This window comes from Semicossyphus pulcher, unplaced genomic scaffold, assembly GCF_022749685.1.
Source record: "Semicossyphus pulcher isolate SPU_LCO1_2020_fin unplaced genomic scaffold, fSemPul1.0.p SCAF_26, whole genome shotgun sequence".
NCBI lineage: Eukaryota > Metazoa > Chordata > Actinopteri > Labriformes > Labridae > Semicossyphus > Semicossyphus pulcher.
The window spans coordinates 3,657,320-3,677,149 of record NW_027211700.1 but is presented as its reverse complement, the minus strand read 5'-3'; the positions used below and the strand labels follow the sequence as shown (position 1 = coordinate 3,677,149).

Genomic DNA, 19,830 nt, shown 5'->3' with positions numbered 1-19,830 from the left:
GGCTGGAATGCCGGTCCAGCTCCCGTCTTTGGGAGACACTGAGCCAAAAGTCAACGGAACCAGTGAGCAATGGAATCCCAATGAAATACCACATTACCAGTGACCCACTCCCACTGGTTTCCCTGTTCAGTCGCTCTGCTCAAGGTGTAAATAACATGTCACATTTAGTCTTATTTAGCTTCATGTCTTTGTGAAGGTCCAGCCAAAGCAAAGCTTTCATTACCTTTTTTCAAGCTATCCCTGTTTCTCATCACCATCACTCTTATCACTTTATTATTAGTTCCTGGCTCACGGCGTGTGTTGGCACAACGGCACACTCGCCGTCTTTGTTAGTCTTGGACCTGGAGCTGAGATTTGTCTCAGCAGATTGAGAGGCTTGAACACACTGGAATTAAAGGAACGCAGCCCTGGATATCTGTGTTTTGATTAAGAAATACTGACCCCCAAAGAATTAAAAAATGTTCAATGTTAGTATGCAGGCTATTTAAATCCACTCCGGACTTGTACCTATGAAAGTAATGCCCCCTAAATGATCTATTACTTTCTTTATTGGGATCCAATTTGGAGGTCTTACCTGACATGGAGGGGGGTGACATAGTAGAACAGCTACAAGCAGGACTCTGACCCAGGAGACCAAGGTTTGAGTCATGCGTGAATCAAAAAGTCACTGAAAAAGTCCTTACTATGTTAAAAGTGTTATACATTAAAGTAAAGCTAAAGGGTATCTTCAAACAGGCCGCATCTTAGAAATCTAGAGAACAGACCTTAAAACAGACGCTAAAGGGTGCTTCGAAAGAGATGCTAAAAGGTACCTTTAAATAGACCTTACCACATGTTAGTAAGGCATAAACAGACTAATAACAAATGCTAATGATAGCCTGAGACAGACACTAAGGGGTAACTTAGGAAGAAGCGTTAGCAGGTATCTTGAAACGGATTCAAAGGTGAAACCCCGCCCCTACAAGCCCAATTTCTTCTGATTGGCCAGCTCTCTGTGATGTCACAAAGTGCAGCGTGTAGAACTGTGTGGAACCTGGCGTTCACAGCAGCCTGCGGACTGAGCTGAGAAGCCTGGGGATTACTCCAACATACGTTTACCGACAGATCTGAAACGTCACCCACGTTTAGTCTGGACATCCAACATTGTAACATTATATACATGTCTTAACATGTGAAACAGCATAATACCCCCTCTTTAAAGCAGGCACTAAGGGGTACCTACCTTACATGAAAACAGATAAAGTAAGAAAACCTACCTTAAAACAAAAACTAAAGGATTCTTTGAAACAGGGGCAAAATGATACCAACTGTATAAGTTTATTATAGACTCGATACAGATAAAAGACATTAAGAGTTCATGGTTTAAAATATAAGATATATAAAACATTATGTCTTAAAAGGAGGCAATTGTTCCAGTGTGTCCAGAGCTAGCATTGTTAGCGCGCAGTACTACATCTGATGTTTGCAAGTGGAAACGTTGAGCTAATGAAGCCGCAACCTGACTCTGCAGGGGGATGGAGATGAATCATATTTAATTAATTTACTGTAACAGGCAGAGGTGGTCTTTCCAAAAAATTAAAACTGTGTATTTTACAACTGTTTCCACTCTTGGGTAAAGAGGCGCCCAGAGAAACACTGAGTCATCTCCGCCTGTGGCTCCGGCTCGAGTCAAACTTACCATTTCGCTGTGTTGGATAACAGTGGTTTGGGCTTTGAGGTATAATTTCTAGTGTCACTGGAGACAATAATCTGATAATGACAGACTCCCTGATCCTCAGAAGCGCTGTGCTGCAGTTTCACACATCATCTCCTCTGGCAGTGATTTCACAGCTTTGATAACAGACACCACAACATTTCATCAGCCAGGTTTTCATGCTGTTTTTTTACTCTGTTTACCTCAGTGTTTATGTTGTAGACCTGTGCAAAGTGGAAGCAAGAGTAGTCAATGATAGGGGGGGTGCATTGATTCACAATTGGCTCCGTAACCTGTCATCTCCGTGTGCATGTGTGTGTTGGCGCGGGACACACAGACGAGGCAGATGGCGTGTTTAGCTGCCGGCTGATAATGGCGTCTCTCCAATGCTCAGCGTTTCATGCCAGAATAATAAATCTGTGTTTACTCAAGCTATCAGGCTGCGAGGGACACACTGGTATCTCACTGTGCATAGATTTGCATTTTAATGTGTGCTGGTTTGGCGTACAGTCTTATCTGTGGAATAATAAACGCTGCGTAGAGGCGATCATTCAGAATAAACTGTGATTCATCATTCAGACCCGTTTATCTGAATGACCTGTCTTTGGTTCAAGTTCTGGCTTCATAACGGGAACCCTGGAGCATTTCTCTGTTTGGTTTAGCATCGGCACATATTTCATTGATTGGAACGAGAGCACGGTGACAGGCTGCTTCGACTGTGTGCCTCCACAGTCTATTGAAAAACAGGCGTGAATCCTTTCCTGCACCAAATATTTGACCAATGAGCTGCCAGCTGCCAATACGCTTTTTTAGCCATGTTCAGCTTTTTGCCCTCATCCAGGTCTACACTACGCTCTGCCAATGAAAGGCGCCTGGTACTCCCATCACAACAGGTTCCTAAGTCACTAACGAGACTCTTCTCCTCAGTCGTCCCCCGGTGGTGGAACGAGCTACCAAACTCCAGTCGGTCCACAGAGTCCCTTTCACCTTTAAGAAGAAGCTAAAGACCCAGCTCTTCATGAACACCTCTGCACTTAATGATATCGATGCTTTTGATGATGATGATTCTGCTTCTACACACCCTGTGTAGACACCGGTCAACACCGGTGTCAGATTGCTCTTGAAGCCGTTTTTTAGCACTGACTCAGGTTGTTCCCTCCGGTCTTGATCGTTGCTTGTGATGTATTAACTCTCTGATGTTCGTCGCTTTGGACAAAAGCGTCCGCTAAATGAAATTGTAACCTTGTAACTTTAAAACGTTACATTACAGGACTAGTGACTGCAGTTGAAGTGTTCTCCATCAATCTAAATATGCAACCATTGACTACTCAGAGGCAGCGGAACAATCTTACAAGTTTGCCTCTAAGCGAACACTCACAGAAGAATTACTCTTATATTTGTCGCCAAAACACAAAGTATTTAAATAGATGTTCAACATTTGGAGTCTCAAATAATTGCTTTGGATAACATGTTCACATTCAGCAGACATGAAGCAACATGTTTTTGGTTACCCGATAGAGCTTAGGCCGGAGATATACTTGCTGTTTAACCTTGGCGTACACAACCGGCTGCATCATGACCGGAATTGTTCACATACTTGGCTATGCACTGCAGTTGTTACTGGAGGATACCTCTAGAGGGCGCACCAGAGAGCTCAGGCTGTATGCAACTAATGTATGTGCAACAGACGTGGCGACACTCGAGGAGGTTACGAGGATGTTCATTCTGAATTCTCAGTGGTTCGGTGACAAAACTTTGTAGCCAGCTCAGGCGACGGATGACCGGTGAACAGAACACACCGTCAGCACCGCCCCCGCTCCGTCTCTCCAACATGTTCCTCCGTGCACGGACGTAACGGTGGTTAGTTTTGCAGGTTTCCACGTCGACTTCTAAAACAGAACTTATCTGTCTGTGGCTGTTTGACAGGCATGTTTGTCTCCGTGCAGTGGTAACGACACATCGTACAGATGTGGATAATTGAGGACTCGATCTATCAGCTTGTCTTCAGGACATTCAGCCATTGTTGTCCCGCTGCTGTGTTGACCGTCACATCCCCTCTGCCTCTACACTGCCCTTACCAGTCATGTGCAGACTGCAGCTTGTATTCGTGTACCGTTGCGCAGCCGACTCATGGCAGCCATCATGTGCATGCAAACGTGTCGTTAAAAGTAATTATTTCTCCTGCCTTAGTCTAATATTTACTCTTCTTGTAGCTCCGTTTTAGTCTGCACCTGTGTCCAAGAAAATTTGCTGGCTTTCAGGTTCCAACTGTTTTGTTCAGAGCTTCTGACTAAGCTAACCAGCTGCTGGCTGCAGAGACGGGTAGTGATCTTCTGATCTAACGCTCAGTTAAAAGGCATGTCCTAAACACAAGCCTCTGTACACTAAGAGAAAAGGAGAAGTAACTTCTATCTAACCTTTCCTCTACATGTCAACTTCCACCACTTGTGTAAGTCAAAGTATTAATATCATCATCAGTGTTCACGGTGGAGTTTTTGTCCCACAGCCGAGGCCGACCCTGACCTCGGCCTCTGTCACCAACAGGAAATGTTCCCTGTGCAGGAAATCTACATTTAGTGACACTCGACTTCTGGATGAGACTCTACGTGTCTTTGTCTTCCTCTATCTGTCACACACTTCCTCCTGCTGAGGCCAAACTCTGCTCTGTTTTTCTTTGAGTCTGGGGACAAACATGCTGCCTCAAGTTTAGTAGAGATTTCCTCAAATGTCATTGAAATCTACATTACTGCACGTACACACAGACACACATATTCTACTCCCTTGTCCTCCCAAGCAGTCTGTCTGCTTTTATTCTGACATTAATGTTGACATTCATGTTCTTTATCTTCCCTCCTTCCGGACGCTTTGTGTGATGGACTGAAACAGACGATTGTTTGTTTCTTTAAGCTGAGACGCCACATGTAAAGACGCCACCACCCCGAGCTGTGCAGGATCGGCCCATAACGCTTGTAAATGCTATGTTTAGGTTTAGATGCCACCACTGGAATGAAGAGCACTCATGCCTATGCAGTGTTATATATGATATGGTCGTGGAGTGCGTGCCCAAACCTCCATAAGGACTGCTTCCTGTGTCACCCACCAAAAAGTTACAGCTCCATCTTTCCTCAGACTTTTAAAGTCAGACGTCAATTTTAGAGTCACCGCTGAAGCTAACGAGCACGTCTCTGGACTGTGGGAGGAAGACAGAAAGGCTTTCTAAGTCCAGTTCGGACTAAACCTAACCAGGAACCTTCTAGCTGTGAGGCGACCGCCCTAACCACTGCACCACCGTGCAGCCCTCTGAGTCTTTTAGTGCAACCGAATATTAACAAGATATTTTTCCACTTCATCGGGAAAGCAGTGATAGCAACTTGTCAATGAAAGATAGCCAGGCCCTGCAGCTTACCCTGCTTTATCTACTGCAACTCTCTATATTTTGGTATGAACCAGGCCTCTATTCACTGTTTACAACTAGTAGTTCAGAATGCCGCAGCCAGACTCCTTTGCACATGCAAGTAAAGGGAACACATCACACCCATATTAGCATCCCTGCACCGGCTCCCCATGCTGTACAGAATCCCTACAAGATTCTCCCGTTTGTATTTAAAGCCCTTGATGGCGTCGCTCCGAGCGACATTACAGAACTCTTATCCCCACACAGTACAGCTAGACACGTCAGATCATCTGATCAGGAGCTTCTAACCATCCCACGACAGGGCCTTCTCTCTCCTTTTCATTTTGTCTTTTTAGTTTATTTTCACTTTTATTTTTATTGTCTTTTTTATAACCTTTTATCGTCTTTCATTGCTTTTATTTCTGTATTTATCTCTTAATTTGCATTGCTTATTGCTCGAGCTGCCTTTGTTCCTGTCTTGTCACTTTTATTCTCTTACTTGCATTGATTCTTGTTGACCTTTGTGGTGTTTGACCTGAGTTCTTGCCTTTTGATGAGATTTCTTCAAGACTCTCTGTTTGGCCTCATTGCTGAACGTTCTTTAATCTTTTGTTTTCCGTAATCTTCCAGAGTTCCTGCCTTTGCTTTGTCTGTCAAAGCACTTTGTAAACATTCTGTTTTTAAAGGTGCTAAATAAATAAAGTTATTATGATGATTATTCTCTGCAGCCGCACCAGGACTCTGGAATGGCCTCCCGGCTTTAAAAAAAGACTCATTTTTTCTCCCTCGCATTCTCAAGCTTTTGATTACGAACATGAGTTGCATTTTACCTTGTTTAACAAAAGCTTCAAGTCGTGTGTGTGTGTGTGTGTGTGTGTGTGTGCATGCTCATGTTTGGGTGTTGCTCTTTTTCATCTGCTTTGTTGTAAAGCATGAAGCTTGTTTTTGTGCTTGCTGTAAAGCACTTTGGTACAAACCCTGTTTGTTTTAAAGCGCTCGATAAATATATTTGACCTTGACCTTTATCGTCCATTTGACTCTAAACAGGACCACCATGATTTAATTAATTAACTAACCATTGAAATAATTAATAACGTGAGACGTAGTTTGATAGTCTTCTTTTTTAAACCTGTGTCGTCGCCCCCTGCTGGCTAAAACTAAGAATGCAGCTTTAAGGCACTTTCAAATTGGCTTCACTTTTCTCAACCACAATCTAGGTGCTCTTCTTCTACACACTCTTTGGTATTTTCCTGTAGATTTGGGATATGAATGCCCATTAGAGGATAACATTTACAAACGAGCTAGGGCTTTAAATGCTAACACCATGCTAACGCCGCCCTCAGCAACATTTTGAATGCAAACTTTGGGTTGAAGAGGGTTTAGTCCCCTGGGAGTCTGAGTGTGTCTTGTGGACAGCAGAGGAAGTGTGTGTGCTGGGTGTGGACAGAACGTGGTTTCATACATGTCGTGTGTGAGCCGCTCTGCCTCCTCGCTGCCATAAATCCCCTCTCAGCTTTGAGCTCGATGTGTGTTCCCTCACAGCACACTGCTGAGATTTATGTTGTGGTTTTCAGCATGTTTAACTATCTTGTCATTGTTGTTTTGATGTCGGATCCAAATCAGTGACATCATCTCATCCTGCAGGATCACAACACTTTTCTCTGAGACTGTAACAGGCGGTACGGAGCGGTTCAAACATGCTTGTTTGTTGCACCATGAACAGCAACATTTACAGCATGTTTTCAGCGTGTTGAATAAGAGCCTGCAGTGATCCACCCTCCTTCCTACAGAACATTTTCAGCATTTTTGAGGTCTGCATCTAAAAGCAGAATGTGTCATTTGGCTTTGGCCGCATCCATCAGAGAAAAAAACACTCAGGAAAACTGTGATGCTTGTGATGGCAATGAAGGCATTACAAAAAGGGAAATCTATGTGAGATTAAATACCTTAAATCAAAGCAATATATTCTTATATCTCGTCTGACAAGATGTAGTTTTCTGTAACTGAACTTTCCATAACCGTGAATATCTGCTTCACAGCAACACATGAAGCTGTTCTGCTGCAGACTGAAGCCACCGAGACGCACTTATTCTAAGACTTTTTTAAAACATCTTCGTGAGCGACATTTTCTTGTTCCATTGGTAGATAATCATTCTTATTATAAGTCAGATTTCCCCCTTTTTATTGCTTGATTTTCTGTTACGCTCACAAGACATGTTTTGTGTGTGCGTGTGGGTTTAAAGTTGTTCTCTTTGGCGGCACCTATGGCGATAAACGGAGCACACTTCCACACAGTGCTGCATGTGTGACGTCCACGGTCGGCTCCGGTTGTAACTCTTGATTTTCCTGGCTGACGGTCGCTTTCCTTTTCAGACTGTTTGCTTCATCTGAGCGTCGAGTTTGTTTCTTTTTCTCTGGATTTTCACTTCTTTCTGAAGTTGTATCTGTAGTACGGCTGTCGATTGATTAAAAAAACCCAACTAATGATTAATCACGATTAATCGCTTTTTTCTTCTTCAGTGTTGTCCATCTTTTTATACAGTCTATGGTTTAAGCTAACAAGATGCTACCACTTATATTTTTTTAAATAAAGTAAATTTTAATAGAAGGTTTGTTTTGAGTTTCTAATCTAATCAATAAGAATAAACACATGCCACTTAAATTTAATACCAGGACACAAGAGTTTTTTTATTTTTATGATTTATCATCAGAGGGGTGCTCAAATTATACTGACACATCTTTGCCCTGTCAGTCCCCCAAAAATAACTACTAAATATGCCAAAACATTTGTATTTTTTACCCCCCAACAAAGTCACGCCTCCCAATATTGAACCACAGTTGAACATGTTGCTGCATACAAATGCGAGTGTACTCCGTGCGGCTTTAAAGTTCAAGCACATAAAACACTTTTCTTTTAGGTGGACCGGCAAGAGAATGTCAGGGAAACTGACAGGTCCCACTTTAGGACAACCCCTACTGAGCTATTAGCTTTTTTGAGTCTCTGCACTTTGAGAGATTTACAGCATCCAACTCCAGAAACATCCTTTGAAACACCTCAAAGGTGTATATGAGGAGTTTGGGATGTTTGAGGTCCAGGACATAGGTCAGTCCCAGGTGAAAGCAGCAGGCCCTTTCCACATCTCCAAGACCAGTAAGGACTTGATCTCCCTTAATGCAGATGCCAACGTCCTCTGGACTGTCAAAGGCTGAGGCACCCTCCTTTCTGACTGTGTAAATGGTCATCATCTGCAATTGGAGCTCCTCCAGGAGAGAACCGCCTCCCATGGAAATTACAAATATCTGGTTATTGTCAATAGGTGCTTTTGGACCAAAAGCTCCAGGAACTTCTCTTCAAGGAACTAAATGGTTCCTGTGGCCCATTGTTGCGTTTCCACAGGATCAGAAAGAGGGTCAGAAAGAGACTGATAGAGGACATAAAAAACGATAGGAGAGTGAAAGACAGAGACTAAAGTAAGACAACCAGACAGACAGAGAAATGTGGAGGGAAGAGAAAGAAAGAAAGATGTCCGTGCAGAAGGAGGATTACCCAGCATGCTTCTTTATCTGACCTCAGGAGACAGAGCCGAGCTGTGAGGTGGCAGCTGGCTGAAGGAGATAGAACCAAGACGAAGAGTATCAGCTCCTCCTCCTCCGCTCAGTGTGTCCTCCTCCTCCTCCTCCATCATCCTGGTATCTCCTCCTGCTCCTTCCTTCCTTCATTCCCTCTCAGCTGTCGCATTAGAGTCTGTAACACTGGGAATAATGAATTATGGCTGCATGTAGCTGCTTTCCTTTCAGGCTGCATAGAAGTGTTTTTACTCACCGATTAGCTGTTAGCTTCCACGGCTAACAAGCATACAGGATGGTTGACCAGGGTCTAAGCTAAGTTGTACCTTGCTTGGGGGCAAAACGACTAAAAATAAAAAATAATAATAAACCTCCCAGCACTTTGGGAATCTTTAATTCACATTATGAAAAGACTACAATACATTTTTAAGGCCACAGAGAACAGAGAGAGACAGGTATCTGATGTCTCAGGTTCCTCCGTCTTTACTCGTCCGGTTGTGTACTTTAGCATTATCTGCACACTGACTCCTCTCCGGTGGACCTCCGCAAAGCAGCCAGGTGTGTTTGCAAGCAGCTTTAAGACACACCTGAGCAGCCTTAATGCCTCCTTCCTCTCCCTTTATTTACACCCTGATAGCTGTTTCCGGTGCTTAATGTTCTCTGCGGGATTCTTAAAGCGTCTCATCGACAGCGCCCGAGGCTACAGTCGGACAAACTTTTTAAGCACTTGAGTGACACGTAGGCCTAACCTGCAGATAGACACGTCACACAGCTCACACAGATCTTTGTAGCTGGAGGGCATCACTTTGTTCCTTCAGTTCAAACAGTGACCTCTGACCTTTCACAGAGGAAAAGGAGCATTTTGAACCTTAAAGTCCATGTTGTTTAAAAATCACTGTAGGTTTTTATTCAGGCTGATACACAGGTATGAAAAGCAACTCATCTGCAGCTGCACTTCACTTCACCTTCTCTTCTGTCTGTCCTCTCTATTATTCATCCCATCCACATTTTTATGCACCATCTCGTTGGCAGATTGTCCACATTTTTGCATTCCAGCTAAATGGGGAGCCTCCCTCCCTCCTTTCATAACTCCCTCATGTGTTAGAGAGATGCGGCCGGCTCTGCGGGAAACAATGCCAGCCTGTCTGCCCTGGCATGAGAGGGAGGGAGAGAGACAGAGGGAGGGAAAGAAAGAGAGAAATAGAGAGATTGAGGGCTCTTTGTGTGTCCGATGAGAGTGTCTGATTCTGAGAGGAAGAAAATATGTTAAAGTCCTGCCTCAGTCTGAGAGATCGAGCTTTGATGTTGTGGGAACAAACCAGGACCCCAAAGTAGAACGTGTGAGTGGTTAAACTTCGACTTCCAGGTCGGTTGAGTGAATCAAATTAGGCAAACAAAATACAGCTTCACAAGTCACATCAACAACAGAATAACAGGCAACATGTTGGACTTATTTCCACAGTAAACAGTGTTAATGTAATTTGCTTTGTTTTTTTCACCACAAATGTTTTGTGCTGGTTAGAAAATGAGATTTTTTAACATATATATTATATTTGGAAAATATTACTCATGCATAGTTCCTATAATAATTCATCTATATCACAAATCAATAAAAGTGCACTTGTAAGTTTGATAAACCATATTTTATATGGTATGGTATCAAACCATGTGTACCAACAATATAAGACATATTAGCTCCAGTGCAAAAAGAGTTAAAGAGAAGGCATCTTATCTATATGGTTTTTTTAGTGCTGGTCAGGGAGGACTTGAGTTCTTAAATGTGTATTTAAAAACATCAGTTATTAATAAGTTCAATTATATTTATACAAAATTCAATAAAAATGCTCGTCAGTTTGATAGACCATTTTTTATATATCTCAATGCAATCCTTAACTGCCATAAAGTGTCCACTATCACAATGATTTGCTGCTGTTTGTGGCGTTTACGTTGGCAGGAAGACACTTCTGATTTTAAAAGATGAAAATGAAGAAAACGAGCTGAAGGGTACCCAGCTGAAAAGTTTGTTAGCCACTGTATAATGATGGCCGACGAGGCAAATCCACTGCAATGGTGAAAAACATTTCTGTGGCTGCAAATTCAGAAATGTCCAAAGTCTAAAACAAATGAAACAATTGAAATTTGCTGCAGATAAAAAAGACTGCACTAACCTCGTCCTCGTCAAAATCATCTTTGTTTATTATTTTCTCCATAAAATACGTTTCACCAAAATCCTGTCCCCTGTGGCGCCCCCTTCAGGCCTGGAGCACTTTCATTCTTAAGCCTGGATTTGCAGCGTTTTTCTTTTGCATTTCTTCTGTGTTCGTTTGCTTGTTTGGACTTTGCATCATTTATATATTTGCAGCGTGTTTGCTGTAAATGTTGTTTTATTTTTTCAGTCTCTGACATCTCTGACTTTTGTATGGATTTTTTACGGAAGCCCTAAGCAGACAAGCATCTATGTTTCATTTGCTCTATAGTTCATTTAGGACACATGTAGCAATGAACGTCTTTTTTTTTCTCAGATGGTTGATTGGCTAAAATAAACTCCTGAAAAATAACTTAAAGGAACAAAACAAAATTTCCATATTGTACGGAAGCCCTAAGTGGACATGCATCCATACATTTTATTTACTCCATAATGAGTAATTTCTGGTTGTTTTCTGGAGACTTATTTATCTCGTTATTTCGAGATAACATCACATGATCATAACTCGTATCCCCAGAGCTGCAAAAGCACAAAACAAACATAGAAACAGGCTGAACATACCTCATCAGTGTGGCCAATGGCAGCATGGCATGTCCTGCTCTGTAATATCACAGTGAGCAGCCTGTTCTGTTTTCTAGATCAACAGAAAATGATCCCGTTATCACGAGAAAACCAACTTTGTTATCTTGAGATAACAAAGTCGAGATCTCCAGAAAACAACCGGAAATAAATTCATTATCATGGGAAAACGGAGTCGATAAAATGTATGGATGTATGTCCACTTAGGACTTTTCTCTTGGATCTTTGCAGCGTGTTTGCACAGTATATTATATTTTATATACTATTCATATTTGATCTTCTTTATCTCCTTCTCTAACTCGTTCACCACTTTATTTCTGACCTTATGTTAACAAACCCCTTCAGTCATCACTCTCTCTTCCTCCCTTCCTCTTTTCTTCTCCTTCTCTCTTTTGATCACAGCTTACACACACACTCACACACGCACACGCACACATGTCTCTGTTATCTGGGACTTTGGGGCAGCCTGCCAGTCAGGAATGTAGATCTTAGTTTAGTGGAGCAAGCAGCAACAGGTCCAGACCCTGAATGCTGGTTTGAGGAGGAAACTGCACCGGTGGCTTCAGACAAAAGGACTGAGATCAGGACAAAGAGACAATCTGTGTTTCATGGACAGAAGCAGCGCTGAAGAAATCACTGTTAGAGGTGTCTCGTTCAATCAAGTTCACACTGATAGGATTGAGTGAGTAGCCGGAGCTGCTTTTTATCGCCATGGAGGCTGTGCATTTACTGGACAACTGGAGGAAGGTAAATATTATACATAGAGACAGGTGAAATTCACTGTGCATGCAGCATGAGGAGGAGAAAGCCTGTAGTCATCATTTTTATGCCCCAGAAAAGACTTTCTAATTGCATGAAAAGCGTTTCTCTCAACATTTATTTATGTTTTCTGGCTGTTTTGTGGTTTTCAGTCTGAGGTTTTCCCGAGGCCGACTCTGTCAGAGGAGTTAATATGAGGATTTAGCAGCAGAGTTTTGTTATCCTGCAGGCAGAGAACATCAGAAACATATTTTTCATTCCTGCTGAAAAACATTTAAAGCGTGCAAATGACTCCGGGTGTACTCTCTGTGATTACTATAATGATGTGTTTTCTAACCTTTCAAGCTCCTCACGTCTCATATAATGACTGCAAAAGTGTTTTCTCACATTTAACACGTGTACTAATTTAGACCTAGAATATATATATAGGTGTTTGTTCTGCTGACTGGATGGAAATACCCAGAAATAACTGAGTAAGAAGGGAGGAATTTTGTGTTTTCATAGACACTGAGAGACAACAGCGCTGCCAAGGTGGCAGATTTCCAGTGAACGCGTCATCTACCAAGAGATTTAAATGTGTGTGTGTTCATGTGTGTGTGTGTGTGTGTGTTACTTCCTCTGAGTGTGTTGCTAAACGCTGTCCACCATCTGTTGTGTGTGATTGTGCTGACAGCATGAATCAAACCTTGACACGTTGGTGTGCGGGGAGGCTGTGGAGGGGGAATCCCGCTAAATATTATGACATTTTCTGACACTGTGTGAAAAGTGCCACTTGGAGACTTTTTCTAAGCTCTTACACTTCATTCAGACGTTTCCATTTTAGATAATGTGAAGGTTATGTAAAAGTTCCTCGACAGAGATACTGTCATGCTTTTTACGAAACCAAAAACAGCCGTTAAATCGCTCTCTTTGAAGCCACCAGACTCCATTGGCAATTCCACTAATTTTACCCTGTAAAACACTGGAGTTGCAGGTCTACCTTTGCCTTGATGGTTAGTTTGTTTGTACTTATGTGGGACTTGGGTGTTTTATATGGTTCATAACCAACACATAATTTTTTAACACACAATAACACAAACAGACTTACCAACTGAGGCAGAAGTAGATCAGTAACTCCTGTGTTCTGCGAGGTAAAATTACTGCTTTTGTTAATGAAGTCTGGCATAGTTAAGGAAAGAGATTTAATGGCTGTTTGAGGCTAAAAAAAGGTCTATCTCTGTGGCAATCTTGTGTGTTTGTGATGACATAAATCAAAAATAAACACGTTAGTGTGGCAGATTGTGGAGGAGGAATGCCACTAAATACATGTTATTCAATTATTGGAAAAAAGTGCTAGTTTGAGACATTTAAAGCTTTTAAACTCTAATCAAATGTTTTGATATTAGACCACAAGAAGATTTTTTAAAAGTTTCCTACAAAGATAAACCTTTTTTTTTTAAGTGTAAGATTCTTTTTAGAGAACCAGAAACAGCCGTTAAATCACTTTCTTCAAACCCACCAGACTCCAGTGACAAAAATGGTCATTTTACCTTGTAAAACACTGGAGTTGCAGGTCTACCTTTGCCTTGATGGGTTAGTTAGTTCATACTTATGTGGGACTCTGGTGTTTTATATGGTGAGTTTAGAGCCAACACAATATTTTGTAACACACAATAACACAAACAAAACAACCAATTGAGGCAGAAGTAGATCAGCAACTCCTGTGTTCTGCAAGGTTAAAATCATTGTTTTTGTTAATGGAGTCTGGCATAGTTAAGGAAAGAGATTTAACGGCTATTTCTTGTCAAAAAGGGATCTTGCCTCAACAAAAAAGGCCAATTATGTGGCAATCTTGTGTGTTTGTGATGACAGCATGAATAAGACCATAACACATTAGCGTGTAGGCAGGAAGGAAGATCATTTCAAAATGTTGGAGCGTGAGACATTTTTTAAATTCTTATTTCATAAAGATGTTTTCATATTAGATGATTAAAAGTCATCTTATAGTTCCCTAAAGAGACAAGGTGCTTTTTACTGAACCAGAAACAGCTGTTACATCGTCTTCTTCAAAACCACCAAACTCCATTCAAAAAAACATACATTTTACCACGAAGAACAAAGAAATCAATGGTCTTTATCTGCCTTGATCAGTTACTTTGTTTAAGTAATTGTGTGACTTTGGTGTTTTAGATGGTGAGTTAGGAACCAACATAATATTTTTGTAATGCACAGTAACACAAACAGACTAAGCGTTTGAGGCAGAAGCAGACCAGTAACTCCTGTGTTCAGTGAGGTAAAATCACTGTTTTTGTTAATGGGGTCTGGTGGCTTTGAAGACAGTGATGTAATGGCTGTTTCTTGTCAAAAAAAGATCTTACCTCAGCTAAAAAGGTTTATTGATGTGGCAGTCTTGTGTGTTTGTGATGACATCATGAATAAGACCATAACACATGAGTGTGTATGCAGATTGTAGAGGGGGAATGACAGGATGACATATCCTCAAGAATATTGTGAAATAAGTGTGGTTTTTGAAGTTCTTCCACTTTATTCAGATGTATCCATATTAGATCATGAGAACACAACACACTGCGATGAAGTCACCAATGACGACTTTAGTTACTCACTCTGTGGCTGATAATGATGTCCTCATTTCCTCCCTCAGGATCTTCATGTGTCGCAGGCAGCCGTGGACAGCTCAGTGGACATGGACCGCCTGAACAGGAACATCATGCCGGAGTGTGGACGGCAAACACACCAGGTGTTACAGGTGAGTTTGTGTATGTTTTTGTGAGGGGGAGGATGGGAAAGGAGACGTGGAGGGAGAGGGGGAAAAGGGAATGAGTCAAAACTTGTGTGTTTCCACTGCTGGGACCAGGATGTAAATTAAGATGTGAAGGAGTTTCACAAAAACACTTTTTGATACATTTAACAATCCTGGGAGTAAAACTTTGTTGTACTTTGGGTGGTTAAGCTACTACAGAGAGAACCATGGGCCTTATTGTTCTCAGCTTGGCCTCCATCACAGAAAAACAGAGTCATTAGCCGTCAGTGTGTCACTTTTGTTGCATGTTTCCAGCATGGACCTTCTCACACACACAGTGAGCGCTCTCTTCTCCTGATAACTGCGTCCATTGATGTGAAATGTCACCACAGCGGCTGCTCTGGCACATTTTTGGCTCTGAAACCCTCCACAGATGACGTATACAGAGTTTGAGGCTGAACCGGTCAGGTCAGGCAGCACAGCTGGGCCGCGTCCTGGCAGCATATGTTAGCGTGTTGTAAAGCAGGAATCTTCAGCACAGTCAGTAATTAGACAGAGACAGAGATTGGCTGTCCGTGATTCCCACCTGCTGGCTCTGACAATCCTATCAGGCATTAAAGGCAGGGCTTTGTGAGTGTGTGAGGTTTTGTTTTTGTGCATGTATGGGAGTTGAAGGGAACGAGAAATAGAAGCTAACACAGGATGAGATTAAACTTTAGTGGTTCCTGTAAGGAAACTGGGACAATCTGCAGATAGTGCGAGGAAACGGGAGTCCACTAAAAGGGATTTTTTTTTGCTCAGAGTTTTATCTAAGTGCCTGACAACATCACAGAAAGGATCCCTACAGAGATAGACCTGTTTGTTAAAGACGAAGATGCTTTTTGTAACCAGAAACAGCTGTTACATCGCTCTCTTTAAAGCCACCAGACTCCATTTACAAAAAGAGAGAATTTTGCGCCATGGTACATGGAAGTTGCTGGTCTACCTCTGTCTTTGTTTGTGTTATTTTGTGTTCCAAAAATCTTGTGTTAGATCCAAAATAACCATTTTAAACACCGAAGTCACTCAATAATTCAAACAAACTAACCTTTCAAAGCAGAAGTAGACCAGCAACTCCTGCGTTCTGCAACGTAAAATTAAGGTTTTTGTCAATGGAGTCTGGTGGCTTTGAAGAGAGAGGCCTTTTCTGGTTAAAAAAAGCATCTTACCTGAATTAAAAAGGGTCTATCTCTGTAGGGATCCTTTCTGTCTTAACATAACAATATAAACCTGTCAGTGCCAAAACCAAAAATTAAACAGTGGACGTACTTTGACTGTGTGCAGCAATGAGGTCAAGACCTAAGAAAAAAGAACACTAAACACAGTAAGGATGCAAAATGCTAAAGCGAGAAAAAGTTAAATATGAGCAAAAACATGGGTTTAGAAGACATAAAAGACATTTAGTATCCTCTATGCATGCAGATCCAGAGCTGTGCATTACATTACATTGCACACACCACATGGGAGCAGCAGCACACAGCAGATGATGCTCTATGAATCCTGCAGTGTTGCCCCCGCCGGCCCCTCCCCTCTACTCTCCTCCCATCACTCCCAGTAAACCTCCCAGTCTGTCTCTATCTGTGCAATCCGCTTAGGCTTGACCCCACTCCACCGACAGCACCACTACAATCAGTTAATCCTCTTAGGACACACACGGCCACCTAACCATCCGAGAGGCTGAGTCAATGAACGCACACAGGTTGTAAATAAGAAAAGTAAGGGCTCCACAGTGGGACAAAAAGATGCAGAGTGGTAGCGGGGCGTTGAGATGCAAATTCATGCCTGTGAGTGACTCAACAGCCATCAGAGGTCATTCAAAAGCTTCCCTGCAGAGCTCACCTCCTCTACGGGTGAAATTAAGTAACAGGACGAGGACTAAAAAGCAGGATCGTCTTTGTATTCGGGCGTCGCTGAGCTGAAAAGTTCTCACCACAAGTTACCTCGCTGAACGCCCTGCAGGAGCTTCATGTCTCTTTGTTGCAGAGTGCCTTTGCAAAGGTGACATCCCTCCCCCCTCTTTGCTGAGCGGAGGAGAGCACATGGTGGTGCTTCAGGCAGAGCTAGGAGGTGGAGAGGGGGGAGATGGAGGAGACACACACATGCACTTCTATCAGTGTGTGGAGGAATATGCACACAACCGCAGAACTCTTCTTCTCCTCCTTTAATTGCAGTATGTACCTCTCTCTGTGCGTTAGCTGCATTAGTGAAGCAGTAAAACAGAAAACATGGATGTCATCTCCCCCCTGTGACCCATCCGCCCTGTGATGCTCCATTCTCACATTTGTTGTGTCATGCACGACCACTTAGTTCGGCTAATGGACAGGAAATTATGCTGAATAGGTCCAATGCACAGGGTGTCTTTTACAGCCCGGACATAGCTGTGTTAATGGAGACGGAGCATGTGACCTCTTTACATCCAGAGGTGTGGATTACATTCTGTCTGCTGCCGTGTCTGCAAAGTGGGGCTGACTTTGTGGAGATGTCACTTGTGGCAATGAACCTCTTTTTGGGCTAAAATATACTCCTGAAAAGAATTGATGCATGTTCGCTTAGGGCTTCCATACAATTGTACACCTTTACACAATGTTTTCTGTGAGGACTGTTATTGCTTGATATCTCCTGTTTATGCTGAACAAATACAACTATGCACTATGTTATTTTGGCCATAACATTTTGTTGATTTAAAAACATTTTAAGATTTCTACCTGTCACATTTATATTTTGTAGTAGTGGTTCATAAATGTTGAATTTCTTTCTGATAAAATAATAAAGGGAAAAGTACAGAAGCCACAAGAAGCAAGCAACCGTTTAGTGGCAACTTGTTGAAACTTAGCTAGCTTGAAATTTAGTGATTAGTAGAAGTAACGTTAGGTTGAGTTTGCACAAATTGCGATGACGGTTACAGCTGGCTCGCGCATCGCCAAAGTAGTTGCCATAGGTTACACATAATGATATGCATAGCGTCACCCCGTCCATTAACAGGATTGGCTCCTTAGGTTTGTGACGTCTCAAACCTGCCAATCTGAAAACGTGTTGTTCAGCCTGTCCTTGGTACACTGCAGTTTAAAAGCAGACAGGCCCAGCCATGGAGATGACTGCCGATGTTGTCCCTGATATGTCTTGTAGCACATGAAGAACACCACATGGAGATGTTTACAAGGTTAAACACTGGATTTTCACTGGAGGGGGTCTTTAAGATTCTGACGATTGTTTTCTACCTCTCAGTAAATCTTCTCGTCTTCTGTTTGTGACTTAAGAACAGGTAGAAAACAAGCCATTATGGTTATCTCTCTAAATTCCTTCATTGTTGTTTGCCTCTGTTTTACCTGTGAGTGAAAAGTCTGTCAGGTGAAAAAAAAAAATCACTTAGGTTGAGATACTCCTTTTGGCCACAAGAGGCGGTAGAGCACCACGAAATAGGAATAAAACATATTTGTAGCCAAAAGAAAGACACGACAGTAATGTTACATAAGTTTCTCACACACAATAATGTGCCTTGTTGAGTGCGTGCAAATGAAAACATGAATGCTTTCATTCTTATTTAGAACACGAGTTAATCTACTTCTGCCTCTTGTGGCCAAAATGAGTATTACAACAACAACAATAGAAAAAAGAACCACTGAATTTGTCTTGCCTTTCAGGGCTTCCGTACAAAAGGCCTATCTGTTGTTAAAACAAGCTCATCTGTCGAGACCAAATTGCTCACCTTCTTTTCCGACCTTTTACCTCCTTTAGAGCACACCTTTGGACTTAATTGAGACTGGAAAGGGGCTGAAGTTCCAGGCAGAGCGCCCCCACCTGGTCAGCCTGGGAAGTGGACGTCTGAGTACAGCCATCACGCTGCTGCCGCTGCCTGAGGGTGGGTGGAGTCACACCAACACACACAACATGACGCAGAGGCAACGAGTGATGTCAGTGTTACAAGTCACACCCATTTTGGAGTTACTGGTTGAATTGCCAAGACTTTATTGCCTAATTGGCTTTTTTATCGTCAGTTTATATTAGGGGAATTAAATACATGTTATGCCTTTTATAAACAGCCACACACACACTGATATCTCTGTTGACCCGACCCTGCTATCACCTCTATAACTTTGTTTCGTCCTTGTCTGTGTCTTTGTTCGAGCTGTAGGCAGTTCATGGTGTTTTTTCTGTCTGGTGACCTTTGTTCTGTCTGTCTGTCTGTCTGTCTGTCTGTCAGTGCCTGTGTGTCTGCTGTCCTTCCTGTTTCTGTCTGTGCCTCCTCAGGCTGGTATGCAGGGGGATTCCTCTGCAGAGAGTCTGTCCAGGCAAGGATAATGTGTGTGAGTCAGTGTGTGTGTGTGAAAGTGTTTGTCTGTCACACTTGCCTGCTATATTTTTCTGCACTTCAACTATTACTGTAACGGGCTTAAATAACAACAGGAAATATGAGTAGTGGATATAGCCTCTGGGTTTAAAAGTGGAGCAAAAAAGGAAGTCCCTTTAACCTGCATATTTTATTTTATTCTAATGGCCAGCAGGGGGCGACTCCACTGGTTGTTCTAAAAGACTCCCTGAGCCAACTTTTCTTTTTTCATATTAATGTTGTTTAAAGCCTGTTTTAAGCTAGCCAAAATTAGCATCCAAATTAATATCAAAGTTATTGTGAATTACGAATGTGCCATGCAACCTAAGCTAGGCTAGCGTTAGCTCATATCTTTAGCCCTTTTCCCAGTGGTAAAAAACCCGCTAACACCCGGCTTTTTTGCGTAGTGGAAAAGGTTACAATCGGCATTCAGACCCGGGGCAAATGACTCTGCAGTAGACACAAAACCGGTGTGAAAAACAGTTACTACATTCATAACATGCAGTCTGCGGCTTTCACAAGTGCT

General features: G+C 42.3%; 1 protein-coding gene across 5 annotated transcripts in view; it reads left to right on the top strand.

Annotated features, from left to right (window-relative positions):
- The window catches only part of phldb1b (pleckstrin homology-like domain, family B, member 1b), a 132,510-nt gene that overhangs the window by 23,081 nt on the left and 89,599 nt on the right, over window positions 1-19,830 (top strand). For 4 of the 5 annotated variants that reach the window (XM_069676685.1, XM_069676683.1, XM_069676684.1 and 1 more), the window contains exons 1-3: window positions 12,122-12,186; window positions 14,840-14,944; window positions 18,713-18,836. In XM_069676685.1, coding sequence (XP_069532786.1) covers window positions 12,151-12,186; window positions 14,840-14,944; window positions 18,713-18,836 — 265 coding nt within the window. In that variant the 5' untranslated portion in view covers window positions 12,122-12,150. Of the gene's footprint in view, window positions 1-12,121; window positions 12,187-14,839; window positions 14,945-18,712; window positions 18,837-19,830 lie in introns of those variants that run through there. The other variant, XM_069676682.1, reaches the window with a different exon arrangement.